Here is a 22,389-nt window from a genome sequence, read left to right as displayed (position 1 = left end):
TTGATTCAAGTTTGACTCAGTCAGTTCACCTAGTAGTCTAGTAACTAATAAGTCCATTTCAAAAAGGCTTAAACTAAATCAACCGGTAAAACATATATTCAAACATAACTAAATCAACAATTCGCTTCATCACAAAAACATTTACAAACTGTTCTTACAATTAATGTTTTGCGATTACAAGTTTTCTTAAAAGAAAACAAAAACAAATGAATCTTTAAAATCAAATTTTAACTCAAACAAATTAAAGAACACATCAAAAATAAAACTGAAAATAATTTAAAGATAGAGACCATAAAATAAGATCAATCAAACCTTGATTTATTTCTCTCTACCTTGCCGTTGGGCCATGCGTGTTGTTATCTCCAAAAGTAAGTGAAACGGAACCCGACGAGCTAATATAGTCACTGATGCTATATTTCCGAACCGGAATAGTCTTCCTGTTCTTCTCTTCCTTCTCAAGGAGGCTCTGTGGCTCACGAGCCAGCTCGGCTGCTAAGCACTGCTTAAGATCAGACACGATCTGGTTCATCGTTGGTCTGTGTACTCCTCTGTCTTTAACGCAAGTCATTGCGATCTCTACGAACTTCCAAGCCGAGTTTGAGGAGAAGTCACCGTGAAGCCGTGCGTCCACAACGCCGTCTATGTCTCCAATTTCGAGGAAAGGCTCAACGTAGTGGACAACGTTCATCTTGTCACCGTCGTCGGTTTTCATGATTGATCTCCGGCCGGTTATGATCTCAAGAAGGACGATTCCGAAACTGTACACGTCACTCTTCTCGTTTAGCTTAAACGTGTTGTAGTACCTGTGGAAAAAGATGATATGGTAAACAAGTGATTAAACCGGATATAACCGCATGGCCGGGCCTTAGTCCTCTAAATTTTTTGAAAAAAATTACATTGGCCCCCAAAAAAAGAAGTTTTATGCTTCTAAATTTGTAAAAAAAAAAATTAGTTGAAATCTTTTATAAATAGTTTGTGGTCCCCTAAATCTCATGGCCGGAACAGGTCAATTAACTGAGCCGGTAATGTGTAAATAGGAAACGTACTCTGGATCAACGTAGCCGGGAGTGCCCATGACTGCAGTCACAACGTGGCTAAGATCGTCCTCAGGGAAGACTTTAGAAAGGCCAAAATCAGCAATCTTGGCTTCCAAGTTATCGTTTAGTAGAATGTTTGCTGTTTTAACATCTCTGTGTACTATTGGTGGTCTGCATCCATGGTGCAGATACTCCAATCCTGCCAAGGCGAAAAACAAAACCAAGTTTCAGAACTGAACCATGCTAAATAAGATTTGAACGATAAATAAGACTAATTTAACATTCTTTCAAAAAAAATAATAATAAGATTTGATATGGTATATGGTACAACCTTGCGCAGAGTCTATGGCTATATGTAGTCGCTTCTCCCAGCTAAGATCCTCAGCATTCTCGCTTGAAAGATAGTCTTGCAAGTTGCCATTGGCCATGTACTCGTATATGAGAGCCATACCGCGACCATCATCGCAATATCCAACAAACGAGGCTAAGTTCCTGTGATGTACTGTCAAAAGAAGCTCTGCCTGCAAAAACATTTTTACAAAAAACAATGTTTCTGATGTTCATTTTATTTTGGTTACTAATGTTTTGTGGCGTCTTTATAAGTACCTCTACTTGGAATTCTTTGGAAACTTGAGATGATGATGATGATGATGACCCTTTAGTTTTTCCAAACGAAGAATCATTTATCATCTTTACAGCAATCTCAGTCCCATCTTCGAGGGAGCCAAGGTAGACTATACCAAACCCTCCTTTACCGATCACTTTATCGAAGTTGTTTGTAATGCTAGAGACTTCGCTGTAAGTGAACCTTCTCTTCCCTGAAGGCAGGAGCGGTCCTGAATAGGCTCCTGAATCCACTAGGAAAATTAAACACTCGTTTTCTTTCAGCAACATTTATCGACTGTGAATTGAAGTTAAATGACCAGCCGTCTTAATTACCTATTTTTCTTTCCCTTCGAATAATGCATATGATAACCAAGGCAGCAATGAGAAGGATCAGTAACGTGGATACAACTATTGGCACAATGATGTTGTTCCTATCTCGACATGAACGTGAGTGGCAAATGTTTTGTTCATCCATACTAGAAACAGAGAGGAAATTGACAAGCTTCAGAAAATAGTAAGAGACTGCATAAGATAACTATGGTTCAGTGTTTTTGAGAAAAGAAAAATGTTACATGAGTGCAAGTCCACCAGCCTTTGATTCTTTCCTAAGAGATTTTGGGATAAACCCAACAAACTTATTTCCTTTCAAATTTCTGCAACACAAATCAGATAAAAGCATTATTGATTGTTTGTCAATATATTACTGAAACGAAGTCTCACTGTGATCTACTCACAGGTACTTCAACTGTTTTAGATCAGCCAAAAACTCTGGCACAAATCCTCTTAGGTTGTTGTTAGATAAATCCCTGGGAAAAAAATGCAACACCTCTCTTAGTCTTTATAGGCAATGGTGGAAAGTGTGTATGGATTGTATACTTACAATGACTCGAGATGTGATAAATTTCTAAATGACAAGGCTATTGGTCCTTGTAATCCGCTTGAGCTAAGATTCCTTCAGGTAGAAACATACTATCCTCAGCAAAACCTTTTTTAGCGAAAATGAAGTTTTGTTTGGCTGAAAGGAAGGACTTACAAGGACTTGATATGATGGTCAGAATCGTTGTAGATGCATCCAACACCTTCCCAAGGGAATAGTCTTGGGGAGCAAGGATCACCAGTCCACGCCTTTTGCACTTTATACGTTGATCTTATGCTTTCCATCGCGTAAACTGCATTAACAGGAGAAAATGGAAAACTGTGAGCCTCAGTTTATATCAAGTTTCAGTTATTTTACTAGTATAAACTGCCCTGAGATTTTAGGGGCTGTAGTTGATTTAATAAAAATTTCAATAAAATATTTTTTTACAAATTTGGGACTGTGCCTATGAATTTTTTTTCACGAAATTTAGGGACCATATACAAATGTTTCATTCGGCTTTGCCCATTATAAATGAACATACCTTCTTCAGCTATGGTGGGAAACTCATCAAGAGATTGTGCTGTAAAGATCTCGATAGCATTAAGTATTGGTGGAAGTGTTGAATCCGCTGCCTTCTGGACGGAGATCCAGTGGTCTTTACCGGTGAAAGCTCGCGAGTTAGACAATGTCATTGAGTACTCAGGAGAAGGGTTGAAAGCTCCTGAAACAGGCGAACCGTTCCACATAATCTTGATTTTTCTGCTCTCATCCCTCTTGAGACTCTCGAGTTCCGCAAAGTAGAGGTAAGCGTAGAACCTAGCGTCTGGATCATCTGATGTCCACGACAACTCCAATGGTTCGTCGTCGCTTTTAGGGTAAGCAGCTGTCTTAATAACTTCATCTGGTGGCTTATAACCAGACTGAAAGATATCGATATAGCCAGTCGTCATGGTTGTGTTCCAAGAGGGTTGAGAGTAAGGAGACCAGATACGATCATACACATCCCTTTGGTACCGTCCTGTTCCGTTTACAAACCCTGTGTCGTATCTTTGATAGAGCACCAACGAGACGTTCCTTCCAAACTCAGTGCCGTAGATTGAGCTGTTCATTGGCCTTAACTCCAAGGCTGATATGAAAGGAGTTCCTTTGCCTTTGTTCACAAGGCAGACGTAAACTGTATCCGACTCGGCGAATGTTAGTATCTCTTTGATGACGTTCTCAGAAGCGTTTCTGAACGTTACCGTGGACCAGAAGTTAACGTTTACGTAGAGGTCAAACTCAGGGAGAGCTTTTTTACCGTCGTAGTTTCCGTACATGAAGGAAGCTCTGATGAGGTAGAGGTTTCCTTTTCCATCGGAAGGTGTTAAGGTGTAGCAGTTTCTGTTTCCTTGAGGGAAAGATCTGACGTCTGCGAGCGGGAACGGCAGAACCGGGTTGGCCGGGTAACCATATTGTTCGGATACGTTTGCGTTGACTCCAGAGTTGATGTAAGGTGCGTCCCACGTGTAGCTGATACCAGTGTCAGTGTCTACGTAGTTTATGTTAGGGGGTGATCCACAATCTATGCTGATGAAGCCTGGATGATCAGGAGAAGAGCGACAAGGACCATTATTAATTCTAAATAGAGATTTCAGTAACAATTTTCTCAAGTTTAATCAATAATCAGAATGCGGTTTTAGCCAAAATGCAACCTGATAATCTAAAGAAACTCATCTTGTAATAATTACAAGTTGAAATACCATCTTGTCTGAAGATGGCTTCATTCTCGAATCAAGAGAGATAAAAAATGAGGAAGATAAGACGCACGAACCTGCTTGGCCTTGGCCATGAACAACAATGGCAATGGCAATGACGCCAAAAAGGATGAGAAAAACAGAGTGAGCTCCCATGTTCTTCTCCGTTTTGTACAAAGATCAGTTCATCATCGTTAGAAAAAAACAGAACTAAGATAACCCAGAAACACAAGAATACCCCAAAGTACAAAAGTCTACGCCCTGTTATCTTTTCTGTATAATATGAAGTGCTGCTCACGTCTCAAAAAGAAAACAAAAACAAAAGCGGCCGAGGCATAACATAACGTTGTAACACAGCTGTCAACAAATTACAAGGGAAGTCAACAACTAACCATGATATATTATATTAACTCCAATGATATGGTAGGACAAAGCCAACATTGGACATAGCCGACAAATAGACCACAAGCATTAGAGGCAGTAAGTATCTTATTGAACCACTAAACTTCGGTGAAATGAGTTTTTGATTTAGATGATTCAGTCACATACAAAGACGTAAGTGTTGTTAACTCGTTACGGTGGAGAGTATTAGAACTACGCTTGATCTTCTACTAGCAGCTGCTTTGGAGTTTCGGGATCATGGGAGGATGAGATCACTGGGAATGAAGATAGCTCTAGGTAGTCAAAGTCCTCGGTGATTCCCGCCTGAATATATTACCCATTTTAAGTATCTCTTGATGCTGGCAAATGTTAAAATCAGGAATTGATAATAAGATGTTGAAGATACCTCCGTGTATAGATGTTCCAGTTGTTCCTTGGCTTGGGGGAAGTTGTTTGAGCACCATTGTCGCAATGTGAAGATGTTATCTAAGTAGGTTTGAAAGTGTTACAAGTTAGGGCGATTTGTGAAAAATTGTGAACATTTAAAGCTGAAAAAGTATTTCCAAGTTTTAGAAATGAGAAACCTGTCCATCTGTTAGCCGATTGGTGAGCAACTTCAATTGCAGCCCCTGTCAAAATTAGAAGAGATTATACACATAGTTTATAGCACAAGATGTTTTGCTATTTTCTGATCAACGAAAGCCATAGGAGAGAACAGAAAAGAAAATGTGAAACTTACTCATTGCCTCTAAGGTAGCTGGATCGTTATCAGCAAACTGTACCATCTCGTTCTGCAGAGATGGAGAAACTGTTAGCGGCTCGCTAAACATGTGAATACCTCTATGCAAAGATATATAGCCTATATTGCAATCTGTCTGACCTTGAGCTCTTTGTGTTTCTTCTCAATATCTTGAAGTTGCGCCAAAGCCTCTGTTCGTTCCTCCTGCAGAGACAGAAGATCAATTCTGGTGAAAAGATGATTCAAGCATTTGTATAATTCTTCAACACATGAAAAACTTACGGATTCCTCCCTTCCCTTCTTTAAAGCATCACACTGATCAACAAGTTCTGCTAGCTTTTTATTACTACCCTGAAGATCAGATTCAAGTTTCTGGCGAACACTCCTAAGCTGTAGGTTCAGAATAGTTTGAAGCATAAGATAAGAATCTATACATTTTGTTAAACTCAAATTGAGATGAGTCTTAACGATAGGATTGAGAGGAGTGGATCACCTGATTGCCGGCACAGCTGGGAAGGCTCCAAAAGTAGACCTTCATTTGCATAAATAATAAACACTGTTAAGCGATGTAGAAGAGGCAACACACAAACAAAGATAAAAAGATGTTAAAGGATCCGAGATAAGAAGAGTAAGCTACTCACGGAGATGCCAATCTTGTCCTTTGCAACAAGATCATCATCAACTAGACTCTGGATAACATCTTTCACCGACTGACTAATCACACCCTTCTTAGGCCCCAACTTCTCAAGTTCCTTTAGCTGAAAAAAACATATTCAGAGGATCCATACGTTACGTTTACTACAACTCTATAGAGAGATGAAAAATCAAAGGCGTTTGAAATTAAGGAAAGCTCACAAGGAAGAAGTCTTGAGAGTCGTAAAAGATCTGAAGCATCTTCTCGCGCTTCTCCTCCAACGAAAGCCCCCTTTTCTTCGACTGATGATTAGTATCAACAACACCGATTCAGTTGAAACGAAGAGATCCAACATTGTTCTTCTAGGTCGACAGTTTGAAATCTAAATTACTCAGATTCACCAACTAACACTGAGTCTACACTAACGAGTACCAAGAGTGACTAGTAAGATGAATGCGGAAAAAACAGCGATCGTCAGGAGCAGACCAAGTGTTTGCGAAAATTCCTCAGAGAAAATATGGGATCAAATCGTGAAAATCGAGCCAGACCAGGACGAGATTCAAATCACAGTTCGCCAAGAGTTAAGAGAAATCAACATCAGGATTGCAAACAGTTATGGATCGAATCAAACATTAAGAACGACAACAAAAATTCTCGCGAATCCGAGAAAAAAAGAAGCACAAGCTAAGGCTCAGTGCAGAGTAAAATCACTTCATCTTCTCACGAATCACAGAGATTGTTCGCGAAAAATATAATAATGATAATCAGATGTGGAATCGAAGGATTTTACCATGATGAAATCCACGAAGGGATATATCTCAGACTCTTGCTTACACCTCTCTCTCCTCTCTCTGAAAATTGTTGAGGAAGCCTCCAAATACGTTGGGCGGGCTTTATTTCCCTCGCCTTCTATCAATAATAACATAAAGATTTAATTAGATTAATTCTTTTAGTTTTTTTGATAAAATTCACTGGTTTCTAATTTAACATTTGAGTGTTTTTCAAATTACAGTAGTTACTCAGCTGATGACAAACCATAATTAGTTAATTACTCTCTTGAAGTTTGAGTTTTTCTTTTCGCCATTTAAAGCATTCTTAAAGCAGGGTTCTTCTCCAAATTTTCATCTTTAAAAAAATGAATCCCTAATTTTTTAATTTAATCACTGGACACAGCCGCAGCGGCAAGAAAAAGTAACGATGATCAAAATAATAGAATCTGAAACTAAAGTAACTGCCAACAGATTTTCGGAGACACAAAAAACGATTTTCGGAGACAAAAATGAGACGCCAGTGCCGCTAATAATTTCAGCCAGCGGTGCATCGGTGTTTTGTGTTGCCGTGATAACATGTTTAATTTTCTGGTCCTACTGCTGCATCTAGGGGTTAAGAAACGAACACGGCTTTACTCAGCTAATGCCAAAACATAATTACTCTCTTGAAGTTTGATTTTTCTTTTCGCCTGATACTAACATGCATGATAGTAAGTCAATGCAACGCATAGTTGACCTACCATACATGCACGGCTACAGTCTTTATAACGCCAGAAAGTGAAGATAGGACGAGCGGCACGTACTAGTAACCGATTTGATTACCCAAAAGGAAAAAGAGTTTCAAAAGAAATACAAAAGATGATAAATATATGTGAAGGAAACAGTAGAATGTTTATAAAATAACATGCACGACGACAATTATTATTATAAGTTCCGCTCAGGGTTTTAAATTTTGACATTGAGATCCTTATATACATCGCCTGTTCTTGTTTATCAATGCGTACAGGCCTGCCCCGAATCGTGAATAACCTGCGGTTAACAAAAGGTTGTTAGCAAAAGTAATCAGTTATAAATCGACAACCTTGAGATCCTTCTTATCCATCTTAAGCATAACTCATTTGCCAATTGTAAACTTAGAGAACTTGAAAAAAACACTATGTTTTATACTTTGAAAAATGTGAACTTTTCATTCAACACAAACATTGTTAGAAAACAAAAAGATTGATTTGTTTGCGTAGTGGATAATAGAAGAGAGTTGACCTTAGAGGGCCATCTCAGCCTGTAATGCAGCAAGTTCTTCTTCCTCTGCGGTCCTCTTAGGTATAGGACGTGCTTGTTGACGCCCTGCAGGAACTGAAGGCAATACCGTGGTTGGCTGAAGAAGCTGCTCTTCAAGCTCTGCACCTTCTAGTTCTTCCAGCTCTGCTTCGAGCTCATCCTATCAAATAGACAAAGATCATTAGCTTTATAATATATATGATCATGTTTTGGGGTACAAGAACTTTACCTCATCGAAGTCAGCAGCCGCCCCGATTGGAGTCGACAACGCTTCTTGGATCTGTTTCATGTTCTCTGTCTGCTCATTGATCTCATCCATGGTCTTGTCCACATCATCGATATTGCTGTTAAAAAGAGTGTGTTTTCGAGTTTAGGCACTATAAACGTTACAAGCTTTTGTTAACAAACAAAAAAAAAACACTTACGTAGCTTTCTGCATGGCTTTCATTGCAGAAGCTCCACTCCTCAACGCATCAACAGTTTCAGTGGTTGCCTTTGCGCCTTCTAACATAATCATCTGTATGAAAAAAAAGAGATATACGATAAATCCATTTACTACTACTGATGAAATAAACAAACTTAGAAGGACCAGTCATAACAAGAAAATAAAAACTAACTTGATCATGTATACGGAGCTGGAAATTGCCAAGCTGTTCGACTTGTTGCTCATATAACCTCTTCCTTTTCAAACACTGTATAGCCGCTGCACAAGATCAATGAAGCACACCAAGGTTTAGATTGTATATTATAAGACACATGAGAGTCATAACAATCACAAAAAAAAAAACAATTTAGATTGGTACCGCGTTTGTTCTTTGAACGAGTGTATTCTTTAGCCTTCTCAACCTCTTGTCCAGCTTTCTTCAAGAGTACCTTCTCCTTCTTCTCTAGCATCTCAAGTGTCTGCCATCAACAAACGTTACAATAAGCAAGCAACAACCATGGGAAAGTAAATAAATCAAAGGAAAATAAACAAAACTTAGATCAATCGTATTCCAACAGAGATGGTTTCGAGTATCAACTATAAGTCTCTAACACATACACAAACGAAGAAACGGATTTAGAGTGATAACGAGACAAACAGTAGAGAGCTCATTTAAACCGACAGATGGTCTAATTCAGACCGAACATAGATGATGATTGATACCTCGTTAAGTTTGTCTAATGTCTGGAGAGCATTCGTCTCCGGCTTTGGTTTCCCGAACAGCCGATTCATCATGATTACTTGAGGATCTTGCTTAATTCACCGGCTACGGAGAAACCACACTTCGATCTCTTCTACCTCCACCCAATCGATTGAAGATCGCTATAAATTTGGCAAATTATAAAAATAAAATTAAACCGAAACTGTGAACGGATCGATAGATGTATCGCCAAGGTATTGACTAGACCACGAGGATTTGATTAGAGAAGATGGAATATGGAAGAGATTCAAATACCTGGGAAGATCTTAGGATGTTCTGCTCTTCTGCGTTTGTGTGTTCACAAAAGATTAAGATCGAAGGAACGAACTTTCCTTTCTATTTCACACGCGTTGATGCTAATTCGTGATTACACGTGTCCGGTTTTAATTAGTTGTCTTACATTTATATAATATATATATATAGATATTCATAAATTATGTATAATATAATATATTTAGTTTTGGAAAACAAATAGGACAAATAACTTATGTACAATTAGACATAACCAATAATTTTTTGAATTATGTAATTAAAATTTTACAAAAACTAAATAATAAGAAATTAACTAATATTTTTATTTTAGATATAAGTTATTAAGTCCTTTTGTAATTTATATTTAGTAAAAACAAAAGATAAGGTTATTTTAGAAAATGATATATTATTGAGGCAATTAAAGAATAGTCAATAAAAATTTATTTTTTTATCGACATTTTATTCTTCTGTATATGGTTTGTCATAAATATAAAATAGAAATTAAAATTAGAATATTACTATGAAAAATAAAATTAAACAAAAACTCTTATAATGGCATATATGTGCATTATTTTAAATTTATTAAGGTTATGTTTGTAATTAAGAAATTGTTCTATTTAAAATTTAATAATTGTATTTTAATGATTAAAATATGGCATATATGTTAATTGTTCTATTTTAAAAATTTATAGATTTTTCCAGTTTTCTTTTTGTTTATATGGTTTGTGATAAATAGAAAACGAAATAAAAATTGAAAATATTATTATGAAAAAAGGAAACTAAACAAAACTCTTAACAATATTATATATGTACATGTATTACTTTTAAATTATTAGGGTTATGTTTGTAATTAACCACTCTTACAATTGACGGATGCGTGACACGTAATTTACTGATTTTTTAATTAAATAATATTATAGAGATGTGGAATTTGTGAAATTTGTGCAGATTTACTATATTCTTATGCTAAGAATGCTATTTAAGATTCGAAGAAGAATTTTTCTTGGAAAATGTGTTGGATTCAAATACTACGATCAAGATTATGTCTCTATCTTAATTATTTAGAATTATCTTAAAGATTTTTAATAGTTGATTACTTATTTGGTTTTCATATAAATAGGCTTTTTATACCTAGAGTTGTATAAAGTATTGATTGATTAATAAAAGAAGTTTTCTTAAAGAGGTTTCTATAAACTACCGAGAAAATTATTCTCAAATCATAAAAAGCTTTTGATGAAACACTGAAAAAAATATTTATAAACCTAGTTTTCGGGTATTCTTAGAATCAAAGGTTCTTAGTGGAGAAGCCTCTCTGATCGGTGGTGGCGTGGTGGCTCAAGCTGGCGATGTTGAGCTTGGTGGAGAAGCCATCAGTGGTGGCGTGGTGGCTCAAGCTGGCGATGGTGTTTTCGTGCTTGAGCTTGGTGGAGAAGCCATCGGTGGTGGTGTGAAGGCTCAAGCTGGCAATGGAGCTGGCAGTTGTGGTGTTGCTGTTGTGGAGAAGCCATCGGTGGTGGCGTGGTGGCTCAAGCTTGCGATGGAGCTGGCGGTGGTGGTGTTGCCGTCGGTGGAGAAGCCATCGGTGGTGGCTATCATGTGCTTGAGTCTATACAGAAGTATCTCTGGCCACGTTTATGCAAATTCGACAAAAGAACATTGTAAAACCTACCTTAGATTTTGTTATTTTGCTCATTCTAGTTATTTATTATTATTGAACTGCATTACCAAATGATTACTTTGGAAAGGTATGTATCATATACACACACATTATACACGCACATTATATAATTGTGAAAAAAATTTGCCAAGCGGAATTTGGTATTTAGAGGAATAAATGAAAATAATTGTCAAGATAACAATGGTAATTTCTTAAGCTCTATTGAGATGATTGTAGAATTTGACTTGGTAATTCAAGATCATATTAAAGTCAAGAAATTCATCATCATTATCTTGGTTATAATATTTAGAATGAATGTATCTCTCTTTTAGCTCATAATGTTCAACTTTCCATCGTAGAAGTCATTAAAGGGCAAAATATTTTTCTGTCAGTCTTGATTGTACACCGGATGTGAGCCATCAAGAGCAAATAACTTTAATAGTACGATGTGTGAATCTGTCAAACAAAAAAGTAAGAGTAGAGGAGTATTTCTTAGAATTTGTTAAGGTAGATGACACATCCGGATTATGACTTTTTGAAAAATTGTTAGATTCTCTAAAGTCTCTTACTTTTGATGTTGGTAATGTGAGAGGTCAAGGTTATGATAATGGTTCTAATATGAAAAAAAAAACATCAAGGTGTTCAAAAACAATTTCTTGATATAAATCCAAAAGCATTGTATATGCATGTGCTTGTCATAGTCTTAATCTTGTGGTTAACAATTTGGCTCATTCATGTGTAAAGACTATTTCATTCTTTGGAAATTTGCAGCGCATATATGCCTTGTTTTCTGGTTCTACAAAGAGATGGAAGATTTTACTTGATCATGTTCTTTTTTTACTGTGAAATCCTGATACAATACTCGTTGGAAAAGTCGAATCAAGAGTGTCAAAGCAATCAGATTTCAAACTCCACAAGTAAGGTCAGCTTTATTGGAATTATATGAATCATGTGATAATGCTATGACAAAAAGTGATGTTGAAAGCTTAATCTTGGCATTTGATAATTTTGAATTCTTACTTGGCATGGTCATTTGGTATGAAATTTTGTTTGCTATTAATTCGGTGAATAAAAACTTACAAGCTAAATTTGTCTGCATTGATAATTCTTTGAAACAATTAGAAGGTGTAGTTTTCTTAGAGAAGTTTAGATACGAAGGGTTTGCCTCTAGTTTGAGTATAGCTCAAAATATTCCTCATGATATGGATGTTGATCATGTTTTACCAAATAAGCGTCATATCTTTAGGAAAAAACAATTTGATGAAACTCGGTTAGGTGAAGAAGTACTAACTGGTGAAGATTATTTTAGAGTTAATTATTTTCTAGTTGCGGTGGACATGACAGTAAATTCAGTCAATAACAAATTTGATTAAATGGTGAATTTTAGAAATGTTTTTGGATTCCTATTTGATTTGAAAAATATTAAAGGTATTAGGTGAAAGTGAACTACCAGAACATTGTACTAACTTTCACAAAACTTTTTCTCTTGGTAATTCTTCAAATGTTGATTTAAATGATTTTTATTCTGAATTGAGAATCTTGCAAACTATGTTACCTCATGTGCCAATGGAACCTAGTGAAGTTCTTGAGTTTGTTGAAAGTGTGGGTTGTTATCAAAATGTTTCAATTGCTTATCGCATTCTTTTGACCATACATGTGTCTCAAGAAAGATTGAATGGTTTAGCTATTTTATGCGTTGAAAAAAACATGTTAGAAGACATTGATTTTGAAACTATTATTCATGATTTTGCATCGAGTAAAGCTCGAAAGAACCGTTTCTTATGATTTTCTTTTTTTATGTTTTAGAAGACTACTGTTTTTTTTGCTTTTCAGATTCAAAAAACATGTGCAAATATGAAATCATTGGTACTGCGAGAAAGCTAGGAAGAAAAAGAAAAGCATAACAAAAAATCTAATTTTTATGGTCTTGATGACTACATTTATAAAACATAAGATGCAAAATCTTTATTTTATGTGAGATGTTTTTCCTAGATATTATGGTTTATTATTTTAGTTGTAGTAACAGTTTTATAAGTAGCATGTTTGCCGGGACAGAATAGCCTAGTGGTAACACTAGAGTGAACTGGATCCCAAGGCACCTGGGTTCGAGTCCTCTGGGATTCCGGAGACCGACCGTGACAAAAAAAAAAAAAAAAAAAAAATAGCATGTTTTAATACGGTGGAATGTCTATTTTAAAATTTGGCCTCAGGATCTATCAAGTGTCTAAACCGGCTTTAACTAAAGTAAGAGTATATAAAATTGTTGAAAAAAAAGAGTATATAAACCAAACTAATTAAAATTTGTTTTGATAGGCACAGAAAATTAAGAGTTTAAGATCTGCATACATGCTACATTCGCAAATATAAATAATCAACCTCGCAAGAAAAAGTTATAACCCCAAAACAAGAAACGACGATGGTTTCATTTGGTCGATATTACAAAATGACAATATTCTATAGTCTACTGAAAAAAACGATATTAAATAAATGAACGAAGACTAAAAAGACAGGAATCATTGGAACAAGAATCACCAATGAGCCTTACGTCTTTCGATATTCCCGACCACGGCCTCTCGGACACCAGAACATGACGGTCTCTGCCCCCGAACACCGCCATTTCCACCAACACTCCTCCTCCATCCGCTTCCGGCCGCATTAATCCCCGGCCTCTGTCTCGGCGCGCTATGCGACCTCATTCCCCCCCTAAAAGAAGTTGTATCTGCCGTAAAGTTCGAATGAAACTCTCCCGACAAGAAGCACAACTGGTGAGCATCCACCTCCGCCTCAGCTTCAGCTTCTACTCCTCCGCCATAGCAGCACATGTTTCTTGCCGGAGACCCTCCGGCGTAACGAGGTGTGCTTTGCGCCGTCGGGAATTTACTGCTGCAGTCCTCCCATTCCGGTTTAGGCATTAATAAACGCGGTGGGACACGGCCAGAGAGCGGTGAAGAGAGCGTGCGTCTAAACGGGTTGTCTAAAAAATCTGAACCTGATAAAACGGGTACTCGGATTCTATAGTGTCCGGGTCGGATCCCTGTGTCTACCTCTACTATCTTAGCTGTCTCTTCGCCGTTGTTTCGGTTGTCCAAAGATCCAGAGAATCTTTCCTGTAAAATGTTCCAAGATTTTTTACAAACTAGTTAAAAAGTTTTTTCATCCTTTTACAAATTGGTTCAAAAGTTTTCATCATTGCATAAAGTGTTAATCTATTACACTTAATCTATTACACTTTTAAAATTTAGATAAAGCTTACATAAAGGTTACTGAATTATTTCTGCGACAGCTAAAAAGTTATGTAAGCATGTAGTTAAGAAATTTACATGGTTCATGCAAAAAGTATTTGCCTCTTAATCAGTTAAAGAGACTTTGTTCTTTAAAAAAATGGTTTAGACTCTAAACCAGATACTATTTTAATTTTGATTAAAATCTACATTTACCTTGATGTATCAAATTATTCAACTCTAAACCAGATACTTAACCGACTTCAAAGCCGACTTTAATAGGCATAAAATATGGCACGGTCAAACCGGGAAAAGTATGTACCGTGGACTTTCTAGCCGGAGCAGTGTTTCCCATACGGCGAAGAGCTCTCTGAAACTTAACAGTGGCCTGAGCTCTAACAAGAGCCTCCATACTCCGGAGAGTGGCCGCCGCTTGCTTCCTTACCAAAAAACCTCTCACTAAAGCTTGTATCTTCACCACTCCTTTCAAAGCTCTCAACGCTTTTCTCGCCTTCAACATTAAACATCATGTAACGTCTCAATTTTATAACAATATATTATATTAAGAAACGTTTAGTAATTTTTGACCAAAAAAGAAGAAGAAACAGTTAGTAATTTAAAACTAAAAAAACTGTTAGTACCAAGTAGCCTCTAAAGGTACATTGGATCTGCATAGCGGCACGATTCTCACGGCTGTTTCCAACACCTAGCGGACCACTCTTCCCTTGACCCCTGAGCCTAACAACCGCAGCCGCAGCTTTAGCCGCTGCAACCGCTGCGTCAGCGGCAGCAGCTGTGGCAGCAGCAACCGCAACTGCATGCGCTCTACGCTCTATCTCCTCCTCCCCTGCCTTGTAGAACGACCTTAGCCACGCAGCTTCTCTCTCGGAAATGTTAGGAGGTATGGTCTCGTAGCTGTCACATAGAGACACTCCAGCGAGCGAAGAGCGGTCAATGCGGTTAGAAATGGTGCCGGAGCCGGAACATGAGGAAGGTTTGATTCCAAATAAACCCATGAACCATCTTGTGGCTCGACCCATTTTTTTGTCTCTCTTCACACACTGTGGTCAATTCTGTGAGATTCTTTTTCACAATGGTGCTACTTTGGTTTCACTTGGTAAATACAATTTAAAAAAAAACAATTAAATTTTTGTAAATGTATTAAAATTAAAGATACGACGAAGTATGCGTACGATTGGGACAAGCGATAGGGTCCAGTCCATTAGTGTTTTATATACTGTAAAAGTATTCGATGCTGCATAACTTATGTGTTGTCCATTGTTTTCTACATATTATGCTATATGTATATGCCTTGAAAACCCAACTTATTAACTTTGTATAAAGTTCTGATAAAAGAGAAAAGTGGCTGTAAAAACAGTGTAAAGGATAGCGTAACGCTCTTGGCCGCCTTATAAAATTATAAGCAAATAATGATAAAATAAATTCACAATAATATAACTCAAAATGTTTAGCGATATATACCCAAGTAAAATAATCTTATTGTAAGATAAATACATAGTGATTTAAGAAAAGTTGAAAACTATCGCTATAGATCAACTAGAATTTGTCTGCTACCAAAAAATAGTTAGCATAGTCCAAAACTCTAAATTATGTCATATTCCATCTACATGCTACGGTTATCTATTTATTTGTTTAGAGCACATATAGTCCAACTGTCAAAATCATTTGCATATAATTTCATCTGAAATTACGTTCCCCTTTTTTTGGGAGAGAAATCATCGAAGTAAAAGAAAGAAAGAAAACAAAGAAAGAAACTCCGTTTTAGATAAAACAGATGGCGCAGGAAGAGATTCCAACTTAATGGAGCCACTAAAATGTCAATTCAGTTCACAGGATTGGTCATTTTCTCTGCCCAAAACTCTGTAAAGTTGAAAACGAAACTTTTTGAGAGACTTGAGACTTGACACCAACCCATATAATATTTTTATTTACTTAACGAACAAAAGGAATAATTATCTTACCACTTTTTTCATTCCGATATACTTTGTTACAATATATGCATGGACATCAACTTAAATAGATAGATTTCTAAACATATATATCTTTTTTGTTTACTAATTTTTAACTATAATATAAGACTTTTATTCATTAACTTCTTTCACTTTGACGTGGATAAGTATAGAAGTAACAGCTATGCAGTGGTTGATATTGTTAGATTCATATTTATTATGAACTTTTATATTAAAATTAATTAACAATAAATGGTTTGATTAATCTTATATACATTATTCCTACCATTTTTATTAGATGTCGTTTTAAGATTATGGACAATCATTTTTTAGAATATTTACTTTTATATTTTAAAATTAAAATAACATTAATTATTTACCTATATACCATTTATTCAATAATAAAATCAACTGTAAAATATAAATGATCATTTAACATAAAATAAAATTTATATTAAAAACTAAAAATGCATGTAATTTGGAATAAAAACTAATTTAGAAACGTCATATAGTAAAAACGAAAGGAGTAGTTTATTAATTCTTGTGCTGACTTTCACATATTAACATAATTGTATGGTATATAATTTCATTAAGATTAACAACTCACTGATTTTATAAGCAACGTCTAGTAAATCAATGAAATTGGAGACATGTGTTCATTTCATGTGTTTTTTTATTTCATTGCTGCTCGCTGCCCAAATACGAATCTGAATGAATTTATTTCTCTATAACAGAAAGATTTAGCATACTCTACAAATATAAAATATAAAATATAAAATCTACGATCATGGAATTGTCTATGATCTATTATTTTTTTTATAAACTCTATCGGCTGATCTGGTTGGCTTCGGGAGAAACACACTTAATACTACAAAGTGGACTGACTACTACACTGTCTGACCCGAGTTTGTAATACTTTCCAACTAATGTCAGAAGATGAACCGATACGATTTACTATGTAAACTACTTGGACCTAAGATTAAGCTCAGACTAGCTAAGTAATGATAATTTAATTCTCAAGCAAAATCAAACTCATATGTGGGTATATGGGTATACACCGAGTTTCAATAAATTGCCACTGGGCACTCATATAATTTGAATCGTGTAGATGAAAATTTGCACTCATGTCAAAGTAGCTAAATATATTTCAACAACAATTCAAATGTTTACTTAGAGAAGATAAGAAAGCACACCAAGAAGAGAATCTAGATCTGAGGTCACGTATCTCTTATCTATTTACGGGACTAAAAAAGTCTTCGACATGTTTGAATTTGACAATCTCTCTTCCCTGCGGTCCTGCTTTCTAATTCGTCGTACACTTGTTCGTCATTTTTTCTTGTATATATAACGCAACGCACCTCTCTTTAAAGATGTATATACTCAATTATTTGGTACTTTGATTTTGCACGTGAACTTTTGTATATGCTCACGGATCCTCCTTTTTGCTAGTTCTTGGGTCACAAAAGATAACAAAATGTAAGATATGGGCTGGACCCAGAGATTCCCCCCCCCCCCCCCCCAAATTGTCTTGGAAGTGGTTAGTTCCTCCATGATTTAGCATTTTATGGGGTTTATTATTTGATTACTATGCGTTCATTTAAGTTCACATTTTGACACCGAACATTGTCCATTTTCACCATACAGGACGAGTCAAGTTAAAATTGTTTGGGCTAGACGAGTCCTTGAAATGGGCTGATTTCTTGTCCAATAAACTCAGGGCCCATTACTTTACATATATTAATTTGTCTCAATATTAGGCTATGATGAACTCATTTCAGAATCAAAGAACAAGACGCTTATTTGGAATCGGTTTAGACTTCAGAGTCTAAACCTGTAGACATCAGTAAAGGCACACTCACTCCAACTAGAAAATGGAGTATTCGGTATGCTCGTTTAGATGTTGTCACCAGAGGTTCCACGTCCGTTTTGCTATCATTAGCAACAAATCATTACGAATTGGTTTGGTTTCTGGTTCAAGTCTAACGAAAACAAGAAACGAAACGTTTCTGATAATAAAAAGTTATATAAGAGCGACCGGTTTCCCTTCGAAATAATGAAAGGTTTTGGTTTTATCTCGGCCTGGATGTTGTGTAAAACTAACGAGTTGGCGACTTGGCGACTTGGCGTATAAGTCCCTTCAAATAGAACCATATACGTGATATGTGGAAGAGAGAAACAAAATTAAAGCTAGAGATACTATCAAAATCTAAACAAGACAGTACAAATACATTAAAACGAACAACATTAGCATATACACATTCCTATATATGTATCATAATAATCGGCCATTTTCCCCCTTTAAGGTCAAATCACGTTTGGTAATATAATGAGAGACAAATTAGTGGGTCTACATATTTCAAAATCAAGACATGTGAATCGAGGAAAGAAAGAACAAGAAGTCTGAGAAAAAGAGCCCTAAAAGAGCAAGAAAAGGGTAACATGTGGAGTAAAGAGTGTCCCACAGGCAAGTCATGTGTTCATAAATCTTAGTTATGACCTCCACTTGAAATGGATTGATATTTTTATCATATATACATGCAACTAGCTATATATAAGTATTATCTATATAAAATATATCTTTTCAGTAAGTTATCAAAAAATTATTTTAATATATCTTTTCAGTAAGTTATCAAAAAAAATTTTTTTTGTGCGGTAGACAGAACCGGCCTTATTTGGGGGCCTATGACTGTGTCTATGCAAAAATTTTTTTTTTTTAAATTTGGGGATCTAAATTTTTTTTTGAAAACCTATTTGTATGTAATTTTTTTTCAAAAATTTTGGTAGCCTTTGACAAATGTTTCAGTTAGCGTGGCCAGGGCCGGCCCCAGTGGTAGATGCAAGTTCTAAATGGATTATCCCGCTAACTAATGTAGAGTACTGAATTCGAACTTGTGATATGATAAGAGTTTAACTAGTTTGTTTTAAGTTTTATATATCATTTCTTAGATAATAGACTTTTAATTTCATATAATGGAACACGTAGTTACACATGCATGAAATTTAATACAAGTTAATCTCTATCACACTTGCTAGTGTTACATAGATTAGTAGATTATCACACTTGTGTTGCATAGATTTTTACATTTCCCCTTTTATAAAACCAAAATGTATGAAAATGCTTGAATCTTGATGGAACTACTCTCAAGATTTTGTCTAGTAGGATCATGTATGCATAAAGTACGATCACCACTAGCTAGTAACTTAGGTCTCTTTAAAATTTGTGGAGTAGTTCTTAAAATGGGTTTATGTCACCTCTTGATCATTTATTTTGGGGGTTATAAGACAATGATGGGTATGAGATTGTGAAAGTGTTGGTTATAAGGTAGACAAATAAATTAGGGCATTGACCAAAACATCTTGTGTAGGCTCCCATGTATGTGCATGTGTTTTGGTCTCTCATGGCATGGTGGTTTGGTTAATGTTCTTTATATTTTTTATAAACCATTATTTTGATATTATGTTTTATGTTTGGGTCTTGTTATCACATGTTTGTCCACTATTGGATATAAATTGGGATGGATTGTTACCATAAATGGAACCCATGTGACATGAAAAAATAGTTTGTGCTTATGGTCATGCATATTTAGATACACTCATATATACGTACATCATATATATATAGTTCGAACTAAATATTTATATACAAATTAAATCTATTGAGAGGTTGAGCTGATCCACTAAGAAGGATAAGCTATAAAATAACTTTGACTTATAGATGCATTAATATACATATCCTAGTTGCAATATTTCTATACACACAGTATAGGTCCAAAACAGCATCCACCAAGCTTCTAAGATGGACTTGTCTCCAATCAATTATTCTAAAGTTTTCATAGTATTAATTTACATTATCATTAATTAGTGCATTGAGGTTTTTGCATGATTCTTTTAGAATGTGGACTACTACCAGTCTACCACAGCATTATAAGCATTCAAAATGTCAATTACTAAACATGATTAAAAACAAGCAAACACAAATCAGTGGTATGATAAACTAAGGTTTCGCCCAGATATATTCGAATTTTTCAAAGATAACATTCACAAGCATTTTTATTATTTTTCGCCCGCGGAAGTATAGATCTACCATTTTATAGAAAATATATACTAATCTATAGTCCTTCGATAGTTAAGCTAATGATGTCGTTTCTATAGCTTTTCTTTTTGATGCTATCAAGTTATAGTTAAGCATCATGTACGTAGAAAAAACGTTTTTCTTCATTTCTTGTATTGCTAAAAGCCTAAAACTAGATATCATATATACGGAAAATTATTTAAACTGATATAGAATCGCTTAACATTAATAAATACATACCCTACATAATATTTTCATAATCTACTATAATAACTAAACGTTTACAATAACTTGAGAGCTTGTAATTTGACTTACAAACAAAGAAACAAATATTTTGCTTTTTTTTTTCTTATCTACAATATATCACGTCATACTATTATAGATGGTTGATATTTAGCACACATGTCTATACAAATCATATGTTGCTATTATCCGAATTTATTCCGTAACTATTCAAAGTAGTTGACTGGTTATCGTGCTGAAAAATATTACAACACTAGATTAAGACCTGCACCTTGCGCGGGATAAAAATTATATATAAAAATTATTTTATGTATTATATGTTCTTACATATTATGAAATAATAAATATATATTGAATAATTAAAAGTCAGTAACTATTACATATATAATTAAATTGGTGCGAACGTATAAATCAATTTTATTAATCCAAACAATTTTTTTAAAAAATTTGATAGGATATGTAATTAAATTTAAATAATATTAACATATATAGTATATTTTTAATATTAATGTCTATATATTTTTTTTTAAATGATGCTTTCTACTCATATATTTTTTTGATCATTTGTATCTTTAATAGCAAAAACATTAAATTACTGATAACAAAATTTTCATTGTGGGATTAATAATTTTAGTAATTGATAATTTTAAAAAAATTTATCAATGTTAGTTCAAAACTTTTATCAAAAAAAATTATTCAAAGTAAATTTTGAAACTAAAATATTTATTTATTCAATATGGTTTATAGTTTAATTTAGAATGATATATATACATATATATTTTAAATCTTAATGATTAATTAAATTAGACTTTTACTTATATGATTTTGTAATTATTTGTATTTTGTCATAACAAAAATTTTAAACCATGGATCGCAAAATTTGAATGTGAGACTTTTAACAGTTTTAGTAATTTATAGTCATTTTTTAAAATTCAAAATATAAAATATACAGAAAAATCTAAATTTTTATAATATGGTTATTGTGTTTTTTAAAAGTTATTTTAATAGTTTTAAATTAAACAAATTTGATAGAAGATACATTTTTTTTATCAGATCTTTATTATTCAAAATCATTAATTGTCATATATACTTTATCCACATTAGGCAATTCCGTAATCTTTATTTAAGGAAATAATAAATGACATTAATAATGAATTTATGGTTAGTTTAATAAAAAGTTTATTATATAATTAGATGGACCAACCTATTTCTCTAGTAATTCTAAGAATCATCCTAGTGATAACATGTGGCTACAAAAAGAAGTTGTAATGTTTCGCAAATAATATATAGGGGATATGTATGTAATATCAAAATTTAAAAGGTTCCGAATAGATAATTGTAATTTGACATAAATTTGGTAATAATCAATTAAATTCAGTTGATAGGAAAGCAAGTCATTGGTACATTCTCAATCGAGGACATCCGTCAAATTTCAAAATTCGTCATCAAAATCAACTTTAGATTGATATAGCATGACAATAAAACCTATAAAACGAGCTACTTCGGATAGTCCATTCAACATCAAGGTTTAAATAATAGTGTGAGGTTTTAAGCAAAAAAAAAAGCAGTGCGAGGAAGATAGAAGAAGAGCGATAGATGTAACTATATAAGTAAATAAATGGAGGCTCCCTCGTGTGGAATGCGAGCAGTACACTCCAATTATATAACTTGTGATCTGTCTTAATTCGTGGGGACATCTGCCACTATTCTGCTTCTTCTTCACTTTCTCTCACTCCTCTTTCAACCACTTTTG

General features: G+C 34.7%; 4 protein-coding genes across 5 annotated transcripts; all 4 read right to left on the bottom strand.

The window, feature by feature from the left end:
* Positions 1–97: 97 nt before the first annotated feature.
* LOC106366435 (probable LRR receptor-like serine/threonine-protein kinase At4g29180) lies at positions 98–4,481 on the bottom strand. The gene is made up of 11 exons (XM_022705637.2): positions 4,313–4,481; positions 3,044–4,078; positions 2,677–2,812; positions 2,524–2,595; positions 2,378–2,449; positions 2,216–2,296; positions 1,977–2,119; positions 1,644–1,885; positions 1,369–1,558; positions 1,047–1,236; positions 98–803 (listed from the first exon to the last, which is right to left on the bottom strand). Exons 1-11 carry the CDS (start codon positions 4,389–4,391, stop codon positions 329–331), a joined length of 2,715 nt encoding a protein of 904 aa, XP_022561358.2. The 5' UTR covers positions 4,392–4,481; the 3' UTR covers positions 98–328.
* A 71-nt stretch (positions 4,482–4,552) lies between these two features.
* Positions 4,553–6,933, bottom strand: LOC106366436 (meiotic nuclear division protein 1 homolog). 2 transcript variants are annotated; one of them, XM_013806037.3, is made up of 10 exons: positions 6,780–6,933; positions 6,211–6,291; positions 5,997–6,113; positions 5,849–5,887; positions 5,638–5,745; positions 5,497–5,559; positions 5,356–5,407; positions 5,201–5,245; positions 5,023–5,102; positions 4,553–4,940 (listed from the first exon to the last, which is right to left on the bottom strand). In XM_013806037.3, the coding sequence occupies exons 1-10, from the start codon at positions 6,912–6,914 to the stop codon at positions 4,830–4,832; spliced, it is 831 nt and encodes a 276-aa protein (XP_013661491.2). In that variant the 5' UTR covers positions 6,915–6,933; the 3' UTR covers positions 4,553–4,829. The 2 variants fall into 2 exon arrangements, with proteins under 2 accessions (XP_013661491.2, XP_048619163.1); XM_048763206.1 differs by lacking the exon at positions 6,780–6,933 and adding an exon at positions 6,476–6,741.
* A 626-nt stretch (positions 6,934–7,559) lies between these two features.
* Positions 7,560–9,620, bottom strand: LOC106366434 (vacuolar protein sorting-associated protein 32 homolog 2). Its single transcript, XM_013806035.3, has 8 exons — positions 9,477–9,620; positions 9,185–9,343; positions 8,841–8,940; positions 8,655–8,740; positions 8,463–8,554; positions 8,267–8,381; positions 8,020–8,197; positions 7,560–7,788 (listed from the first exon to the last, which is right to left on the bottom strand). Exons 2-7 carry the CDS (start codon positions 9,254–9,256, stop codon positions 8,021–8,023), a joined length of 642 nt encoding a protein of 213 aa, XP_013661489.1. The 5' UTR covers positions 9,257–9,343; positions 9,477–9,620; the 3' UTR covers positions 7,560–7,788; position 8,020.
* A 3,793-nt stretch (positions 9,621–13,413) lies between these two features.
* LOC106364219 (protein IQ-DOMAIN 25) lies at positions 13,414–15,467 on the bottom strand. The gene is made up of 3 exons (XM_013803841.3): positions 14,993–15,467; positions 14,674–14,862; positions 13,414–14,237 (listed from the first exon to the last, which is right to left on the bottom strand). Exons 1-3 carry the CDS (start codon positions 15,389–15,391, stop codon positions 13,659–13,661), a joined length of 1,167 nt encoding a protein of 388 aa, XP_013659295.2. The 5' UTR covers positions 15,392–15,467; the 3' UTR covers positions 13,414–13,658.
* Positions 15,468–22,389: the final 6,922 nt, after the last annotated feature.

This window comes from Brassica napus, chromosome C7, assembly GCF_020379485.1.
Source record: "Brassica napus cultivar Da-Ae chromosome C7, Da-Ae, whole genome shotgun sequence".
NCBI classification, from domain to species: Eukaryota; Viridiplantae; Streptophyta; class Magnoliopsida; order Brassicales; family Brassicaceae; genus Brassica; species Brassica napus.
Note: the sequence above shows the minus strand (reverse complement) of the source record. Positions and strands in the feature narration are given on the sequence as shown.

What these genes read in the sequence shown, in the direction of transcription:
- LOC106366435 (XM_022705637.2), bottom strand. Translation starts at nt 4,391, where the DNA reads ATGGGAGCTCACTCTGTTTTTCTCATCCTTTTTGGCGTCATTGCCATT. An exon ending in TCGAAGGGAAAGAAAAATAG is followed by an intron (nt 1,886 to 1,976) that starts GTAATTAAGACG and finishes TAGTGGATTCAG; the next exon opens with GAGCCTATTCAGGACCGCTC. An exon ending in AGCCATAGACTCTGCGCAAG is followed by an intron (nt 1,237 to 1,368) that starts GTTGTACCATAT and finishes TCGCCTTGGCAG; the next exon opens with GATTGGAGTATCTGCACCAT.
- LOC106366436 (XM_013806037.3), bottom strand. Translation starts at nt 6,914, where the DNA reads ATGTTATTATTGATAGAAGGCGAGGGAAATAAAGCCCGCCCAACGTAT. An exon ending in CCTTCGTGGATTTCATCATG is followed by an intron (nt 6,292 to 6,779) that starts GTAAAATCCTTC and finishes ACTAATCATCAG; the next exon opens with TCGAAGAAAAGGGGGCTTTC. An exon ending in AGAAGGGAAGGGAGGAATCC is followed by an intron (nt 5,560 to 5,637) that starts GTAAGTTTTTCA and finishes CTGTCTCTGCAG; the next exon opens with GAGGAACGAACAGAGGCTTT.
- LOC106366434 (XM_013806035.3), bottom strand. Translation starts at nt 9,256, where the DNA reads ATGATGAATCGGCTGTTCGGGAAACCAAAGCCGGAGACGAATGCTCTC. An exon ending in AGCTCCGTATACATGATCAA is followed by an intron (nt 8,555 to 8,654) that starts GTTAGTTTTTAT and finishes TTTTTCATACAG; the next exon opens with ATGATTATGTTAGAAGGCGC. An exon ending in CGGCTGCTGACTTCGATGAG is followed by an intron (nt 8,198 to 8,266) that starts GTAAAGTTCTTG and finishes TCTATTTGATAG; the next exon opens with GATGAGCTCGAAGCAGAGCT.
- LOC106364219 (XM_013803841.3), bottom strand. Translation starts at nt 15,391, where the DNA reads ATGGGTCGAGCCACAAGATGGTTCATGGGTTTATTTGGAATCAAACCT. An exon ending in GTACCTTTAGAGGCTACTTG is followed by an intron (nt 14,863 to 14,992) that starts GTACTAACAGTT and finishes TTAATGTTGAAG; the next exon opens with GCGAGAAAAGCGTTGAGAGC. An exon ending in CTCCGGCTAGAAAGTCCACG is followed by an intron (nt 14,238 to 14,673) that starts GTACATACTTTT and finishes AACATTTTACAG; the next exon opens with GAAAGATTCTCTGGATCTTT.